This window comes from Antrostomus carolinensis, unplaced genomic scaffold (genome assembly GCF_000700745.2).
Source record: "Antrostomus carolinensis isolate BGI_N321 unplaced genomic scaffold, ASM70074v2 scaffold30749, whole genome shotgun sequence".
Classification (NCBI taxonomy): Eukaryota; Metazoa; Chordata; class Aves; order Caprimulgiformes; family Caprimulgidae; genus Antrostomus; species Antrostomus carolinensis.
Window position 1 is genome coordinate 7,134 of NW_010336909.1, and position 8,085 is coordinate 15,218.

Sequence of the window (8,085 nt, forward strand, 5' to 3'; positions counted from 1 at the left end):
TGAGCTCCCCTGAGCACTTCTCTCTCTGTTGAGACAGCTCTGAAAGCTGCCTGCCAGTTCCCCAAGTTTAATATATCTCAGCACTGGCCATGTTGTGCAGCTTCCCCTCTCCCCTGAGCTTTAAACCACCCTGTGACTTTATCCATTTGCATAGTTCCTCTTCTGGGAAGATGGATATGGGGGATGATGAGGGCTGACCCCTTCCCTTTGCACCTCACAGGTATGACTCGGGACGGGATGGATACATTGACCTGATGGAGCTGAAGCTGATGATGGAAAAACTGGGAGCCCCACAGACCCATCTGGGGCTGAAGAACATGATCAAGGAGGTGGATGAAGACTTTGATGGGAAGCTCAGCTTCCGTGAGGTGAGGGGGGCTGTGGGAACAGACGGGGCATGGTTGTGGGGCAGAGGGAGGAGGCAGCCAGGCCCTGTACTCTGGCTGTAGGTAGCACTGTCCTCTTCATGTTTCTCCAACTGTTGGGTGCAGTGGAGAAGCAGGTGAGCATCCCCATGCCATGGGGAGCTTGCGGTGTGGACCACTGTCGGCATCCATCTCCATGTGGCTGTAATGGCACCTTATGTCAAAGCTCTCCAGCCTCTCCACCCGCTTTGGGAGCACATTTGAGCCCCGCAGCAGCTGCCTGGGAGTGCTGACAGAGCTCCCTGCTGTAGCTGGAGGTGGCATGTCCCTTCAGTCACAAGGTCTCATTGCTGGGCTTTTGTGGTACAGCGGCTCAGGCCTTGTTTCAGATGCAGGGGAAGGGCTCTGATCAGAGCAGCTGGTCTCACAGAGCACAGGAGGCTTACCCTTCCAGTTTGCATTGGGTACTTCTCTGCATCACGCAGTGAGCAGCCACAGCAAGCTTCACGAGGGGTGGTCACCTCCCTGCAGCGAGGAGTAAACGTGGTGATGCAGCAGATCGGTACTGTGTGCTGGCTCAGCAGGGACACCCAGCAAACAGGTCTGTCACTGCTGTGCTGAGACTGCTGGCAGCAGTGTGGGCAGGCCAGCATCTGCTGCTGGGCAGAGGAAGAGAGGGAATTTGAGCAGTGACCTGCGTGTGCTCAAGGGTACCCAACTTAGCAGGAAGGAGGAGCCAAGATGTCAAAACCTCCTGTTGCACCATCTCCTCCTCCCAGGCTTTGACTGCAGAAGTGTATGTCACACTGTGGCTTTCTAAATTAACCAGCAGCCCCTTAGATGGCAGGAGGGCCAGTGCTACTGGTGTCCTGCAGTGGCTGTAAGGGCTGTCTTGCTTCTCCCACCCCAGGGATGGCTGCAATGTGCCCTGAGCAGCTGTGCTGCCTTGTTTCTGCAGGGGCTCTGCTCTTACCATGCCTCTTGCAGGGTTGGGGTTTGGTTGTGGAGATGAAGTGCAGAGCTCTCTGCAGCTCAGGACATCAGGTTCTTCACCTTGGAAGTGCCAGGACCATTGGCAGTACCTGGAAGGGGGAGGATGAGTAGCCAGGGCCTGTTACCAGCTGGGCTGGTTGGGGTGTGAGGGGCGGCTGGCAGCTTGCAGAGCTGCTGCACTGTCTCTCTGTGCTGGCGTGCCACATCATCTCCCCCTGCTTTCATCCCCCGACGGTTTTGTTGCATTTCTTTCGCTGCAAGAGGGCAGCAGTAGAAGATTAAGGCCAAAGACAGTTAGGTTACAGGGCTTGGCCCATAGAGGGGGGGAAAGGCAAACAGATGTTGGAAGCAAGAGCCTGTTTGTTCACATCAGCAAAGCTCTAAGCTTCTAACTTCTCTGGGCAGGGAAGGAGACATGCCTGGTCAGAGGTAGCAAAGAATCCAGTGGAGCAGGAAGAGCACCGTGCCCTTGGCTCCAGGTCAGACTGTGATTGCCAAATCGCTGCATGGGCTGGAGAAGCCTTCTCTACTTGGCCCCTAGGCCACCCTTCACCTTGGTTGAGGAGCTGGGGACAGCATTTGGGCTTGCTGCAGGGGCTCTCTCCTGTGAAAGAGAAGTGCCTTTATCCCCAATGCTCTGGAAGGTTCTCCGGTGTCCTGGCATAAGTGGCAGAGCAGCTCCTCTTTTGCCACCACCTGTTTGGAGCACAGCCCCCTGCACAGCTGCCTGTCAGTTGGCACACGCTGCCTGTGCTGCCAGCCCTTGGCCAGTGGCGTGTGGCAGCTGGTGCTGTTGTAGCTGCTTGCCAGATGCAAAACGATGGTCAAGCAAACACAAGCTTGAGTGGCACATGAATTGGAACAAAGGAGCATCCCTGGCAGAGCTCTGGAGACAAATTACAAAGCAGCTTTGGCATGTAACCAAAGCTTTCCGAGGTGGAGAGGAGCAGGATGCTTCTTGCCTTGTTGCAGATACACAGTGTCCAGCTGCTGTGTTGAGGCAGAGGCAGATTTCCTGGTGGGTGAGGAGGCCTGAATCACCCCGCAGCCCTGCCCCACTTCACTTCCTGTTGGTGGTGATGAGCAAGCATGTGGTGGGTGACCAAGCTGACTTGGGACACTCTGACAACATAAGGAGAAACCGTGGTTTAAATGAGTGTCTGGATTCGGCAGGGTGTAACTCGAGCACTGGAGGGCTCCCGTTTGCCTCTCCAGAGAATACAGAGTCCTGACATACCTGCCTGAACACCTGCTTCTCCTGGCCTGACTTGCTGCTGGTGAACTGCTGGCCCCGTTAGGAAAGCTGCCTTATACCATTGACCTGTGAGCATCCATCAATACATCAACAATTAACTGTGCAGAGCTCCATGACTCAAGCAAAGAAATTCAGGCTTAAAAAGATTAGGTATGGTGGGGGGGGAAAAAACCACCTCTGACTGTCTAGTTTGGTTTCCTGTGGTAATGACAGGAATTAATTGCTATAATAGTAATGTCTAATTGTAGCTGCTATCTAGAATCCGCAAAAATCCACCCACTGTCCCCCAGCCCACACCAGCTTAAATGCTGACCCACCTCATGTGTTTGCTAGCAGGGCTGGTGCAAACCACGGCTTTGGGTGGCACTGCTTTTCTGGCAAGTTGCTGTAAGGCTGCTGTCACCAGTTGGTCCCGTACCTTCCCTCACATCCCCAGGGCCAGCACAGTGCCTGGTGGGGCTGCGTAACTGCAGCGTTGTGCCGAGACCAGGCACTGTGGGGTAGGTCTTGGATGATGAAGGATGTGAGAACAGATACATCTCTTATAAGGTTAGTAGAGTGGAAAGTGTGTGTCATTCCCTCCTTGAGAGTAGGGTTTTTAAAAGTGCCAAGATTACTCACTTTTGCTTCTCTGTTGATGTTTCCCTGAGGCTTAGCTGCATGTGATGTATCTTGGGCCCAGCAAGGGTGTGAGATGGGCTGGGAATGGGAACTGGTGGGGAAATGGCATGTATGTTCCTGGTGTTCTCTAGTTAGTGAGGACCCAAGCCTTGAGGGCAAATAACCAGTGAGGTGGGCTGCAGGCGGTGTGCTTACATGAGGAAGGATTGCTCCTGTGGAAACGAGCATGGTCCACCTTGCTGGGTTCTTGGGACTGGTGTGATACTGTGTCTGCCCAACCAGTGGCTCAGTCCCTGGTTTCCTTGAGTTCAGCTTCCCAGTTGCAGCAGCCACGTTCCACGGGAGTATTGCTGCCCCATCTCCTAGTTTCAGGATGATTCATCCGCACTTGTACTCTTGACTGGGTGTTTCCAGTCCCTCCCCAGGCGACAGCTGTACCAGACCTCAGGATTGTGCTGCTTCCACTGCCCTTTTCCAATGCCAGGAAGTGGGACTTGCAGGGTGGAGCAGAAACTGTGAGGAGGAACCATGACTAACACCAGCCTGGCTGCCAGCCCTCTGCATCCCCGGGACTGGTGGTGGAGGAGGAGAGGAACTAGCCACTAAGATCCTAAGCTTAGTGGATCTGCGCAGAGGGAGAGGATATCTTGGGGAGGATTTGCTTTTTCCCTGAGTAGGTTGTTCTGCCTGTTCAGCAGAGTGTCATTAAATTTCTTACATGTGTTTTGTGGGGGAAAAGTTCCCTCCCCAAGCACAGCCTGCTTTCTGGCTGCTCTGTGCCGAAGACGCGCTCGTTACGAGGCTGTTGCATGAAGCAACCCCTGGTGACACTGCCTCGGTGAGAGGGCAGCCAGCGCTGCTGTCATCCCCACACCCTTCCCCAGGGGAGACCTTCCCAAACTCTTGCATCTCCACCAGGTTCTGCGAGCAACTGGAAGCATTAAGGGCTGTCTGAGCGCGGATGCTGGGGCTCTGCTGCCCTCCTCCGGGACAGCTCAGGTTCTCCACAGGAAAAAAAAGCAAAGTCCCAAGCCTAAGCACAGCACTAGAGATACTTGATGTTCCTGTGCAAATGGATTTCAGGGTAACCCTACATGGTATTTGCAGCCCTCTGCCCTGGACTGAAGTGGTGCAGTAGCACTCTTTATTGCTTGTGCTCCTTTTGTACCCCAGTGACTTGTTGCCGTCTCTGTTCTTTCTGCAGTGTGCCAAGCATTGAGACACCTCCTGGGGTGGCCAGGAATAGCAGGGAGTTACAGGAACTCTCGTCACACATAGTGCGTTCACATCTTCAGCTGGAGTTTGGTTAGCAGGTTGAAGGTGGTGCAGAGGTCTTTTATTTTTAAGCACGCGAGCCTTGTTCCTTCAGTAAAAATTATGCTTTCCTGGATGATAATATGGCTCTTTTTCTGTTTGTTTCCTTTTGCAAGTCACTTGCCAACATGCATTCTGCTGTAGTGACTCTGGATTTGTTAAATGTCTATGGGCCAGTGCAGGACAAAGGTTTCAAAACTGGTTGCCTTGTGAACACTCATTGAAGCCACTCTTAACTGTCCCAGGGGCCTGCCTCTGAGCTGACCTCTGACAGGGCTTGGAGAAGCTCTCCTGGGTGTTATTGCATGGGCACAGAAGGAATACCGAGACTTTGCTCACCTTGGCAAAACCAGCCAGGGTTTCCTGGAACAGGCTGAGACGTAGCTCCAAGGGTTGACTTAAGTCACTTTTCCCATGCCCTAGACAAGAGACCAGTTGAGGTAGCTAGTTCTCCTGGTGCACTTGGCCTCCTATACTATGTGGACTGTAGAGCTTGGAAAGGACAGAAGGCAGGGTTCATGGCAGCCAGGCAGTCCCCAGATCCCTTTCAAGTGTGTGCACTTGGGCCGCTCTTATCTCTTAATAGGAGCGGACTGGGGTTCAAGTGTAAGCCAGGGCTGTCTGCCCTGTTTTTGTTGTCATGGGATGTGATCTGAGCCCTCAGAACACTGGGGAAGCTGGTGGGGGACTTGTGAATACACCATTAGGGTGTGGGGACATAGAGAGGTGTATCTGAACCCACCATACGGTCGCACCAGGCAGGTGAAGTGTCCTCCTTCCTCTGGCCATGTAACTCAGGCTTGGTAGGAGCTGTGCTTCACCAGAGCTCTGCTCCCCAGAAAACCCTCTTCCTATGTGATTTCTACCTCTTAGTCCGACAGGGCTGCATACCAGAGCACTGGAGCAGAAGTTGTGTGGTGCCACTTCATTTATATAGACCTGGTTTCCTTTGCTCAGAAATGTAAATTCCAGCCCCTTCCAGGTAAATGTCTGTACTGTTTGCATTTTAAGTTGTTTAAGCCTCAGTGAAGAACTTGAATGTTTCTTTTCTGTCTTTCTAGTTCAAATTTTCCATAAAGCTGCAGCTGGGGAACTCGAGGAGGACAGTGGCCTGTTGACTCTTGCAAAGCTCTCGGAGATAGATGTCTCCATTGAGGGAGTGAAAGGAGCCAAGAACTTCTTTGAAGCTAAGGTACGGTGTGGCACAGGGGGGAAAAAATGTGAAAAATGTGAAAAACCTGCATACAGGCCACTGAGACACTGCCCCTGCTTGTTTTTCAATAGAAAACACTGACAGATTTCTCCAGCTGAAAGGATGCATATTTCATGCTTCCATCCCCCTAAACTCAGCCATAGCTTTTACCTTCAAACTTTATGTTGGACTCTAGCTACAGCCTTCCTCTGCAGATCAGTCAATGCTAGAACAGCTTAATTCACTGTCTCTGCTGTGGGCAGAGCTGACTGACTGACCTGTGTCCCTGTGGGACTCAGAGTGCTATTGGAATAGCTGGTTGACCGCTTTTAAAGACAAAAGCGTCCTAGAAACTAACGGGCCTGAGTTTCCCATTTTGCAAAACCTCCCTCAACCTCAGCACTCTGAGTTCAGTGGTGAATGCAGTATTTTGGAGTACAGTATTTCAGATGTCTTTCTTGAGCAGTTCTCTGTAACCTTTGGAATAAAAATTGTTCTGCAGGGTCCCAGGGTTGGCAGAAAGAGCTTTGCACGATTCAAAGCTGACAAAGCACCCTTTTTGAAAGCTCTCTCAGAGAGAAAATAATCCTGCTTGTTTATACAAGAAATTTTTTCCCAAGAGCATAACGCAGCTATTGCACAGCAGATGTACTGAGATGAAAACTGGAAAAATAGCCAGCAAATAAACAATGTCTCTTTGATCTGCAGATTATCTGGGGTGTAGTATGATGTTCTCAGATCTGGCTGCGATTCAAAACTGTTTTCTACAGTAGTTTCTCCCATTGTATACTCACAACTTAAGCTATGCTGCTTGCTTACAGAAAGAATGTATGTGACCGAGTACTGATCCATTGTTTTGGTTGCTTCTTAGTGACTTATTAGTAAATGACCTCTCTTTTATTGCTATTAAAGTCAAGCAGGCTAACAAGAATTGGGTGTAAATACCCAAGCACTGCAGTATAATACTTGACCCATCCTGACAGAGATTCCCAGCCAGCACTTGGAGGTGCAGCAAATGGTTCTGCATTGCTCATCTGTGAGCAGTTCAGGCTCTGGCTGTCTCTCTGATGCAAGGCTTGATGCTCTTTTATTTTTCTCTTTACTAAAGGTTCAAGCCCTGTCTTCAGCCAGTAAGTTTGAAGCAGAGATAAAAGCTGAGCAGGATGAGCGAAAGCGGGAAGAGGAGGAAAGGAAACACCGCCGAGCGGCTTTCAGGGAGTTAAAATCTGCATTTACCCAGTAACTGACCAGCCAATATGTACTCTGAGATTGCACATGACTTGGTACGTTTCCCTGATCAGGGCTCTACCTGAAGAGAACTGCCTGGATCCTGCCTAAAACTCATTACAGCTTTGCTAGCCTTCCTCTCCTGAAGATCCTCCTGAGTTTCTAAGGGCACAACTCTTGCAGTTACTATGCATTCCTAATGATGTGAATCATAAGAGCTGTGTACGTGCTGTTTGTTTTGAACTGTCAGGAGCACGTCACCCTGAAGCAGAAACAGCAGGTAGCAAATCACAGTAAGCACTGACAAGCTTCGTGCTCGCCGATTTTGTTCTTTCCTTCTTTCCTAGACATCCTTTTCCTCTTAACTCCTTACTAATTAATTCCTTGCTTACAGGCAAGTAGTGAGGTCTTGTGTAAATCGGTGTATGAAGTACAGCTTGACTTCCTGTACGTTTGTACGGCTGTTGGATGTTGTCACACACCCTTGATTATCCCTTTCTTCATCCTCAAAGCTCTGTGCCACAGGCACTGTGAAAACACTGTGAAGAGAGAAAGATAGTTACTAGGGACATGGATCAAATTAGTTATAATATCCTGTAGGATTTTCTGCCACCCAGTGTGTTGGGGAGTCTTCCAGTTTTTCTTCTCTGAAGTGCCATAGTAACAAACCTTTCTGTAACAGTTGAGAGTTCCCAAGACTTCAAAGGGAGGAAGCTTCTTAAATGAGGAATAGAGAACTGGGTTGCCTGACCACATCTTTCACATTCCATCATGTGTAGTGTACTGTATGGCTTTGCTGTTTTTTCCAGCCTTTGGCAGCTGTATCTGTTTTTAAGGGATGTTGCCAGTTGGACAATGCCATCAGAGGGCACACTGGGGTTTTCTATTTGGGAATTTGCTCATATCCTGATCAAGAAGGTGACATTGTTTGATTTCATTAGAGCCACGACAGATAACACCAGCCCAGCATGCTGAGCAATCCCTGCTCAAGAAGGGAATAGCAGTAAGGTGAGCACGTTTAGCTGACCTGAATTCAGAGGGCTTGCACTATCTTATTAGCCATTTTCTTTTGCAAACACAGGAAACTTGCCCACAGATGTTAAAATGCCCACTGCTTG

The 8,085-nt window shown here is 50.3% G+C and overlaps 1 protein-coding gene across 1 annotated transcript; it reads left to right on the plus strand.

Moving 5' to 3' along the window:
* The first annotated feature begins 224 nt into the window (after positions 1–224).
* Positions 225–7,377, plus strand: EFHD1 (EF-hand domain family member D1). The gene is made up of 4 exons (XM_010175037.2): positions 225–368; positions 2,803–2,806; positions 5,610–5,740; positions 6,849–7,377. The coding sequence occupies exons 1-4, from the start codon at positions 255–257 to the stop codon at positions 6,981–6,983; spliced, it is 384 nt and encodes a 127-aa protein (XP_010173339.2). The 5' UTR covers positions 225–254; the 3' UTR covers positions 6,984–7,377.
* Positions 7,378–8,085: the final 708 nt, after the last annotated feature.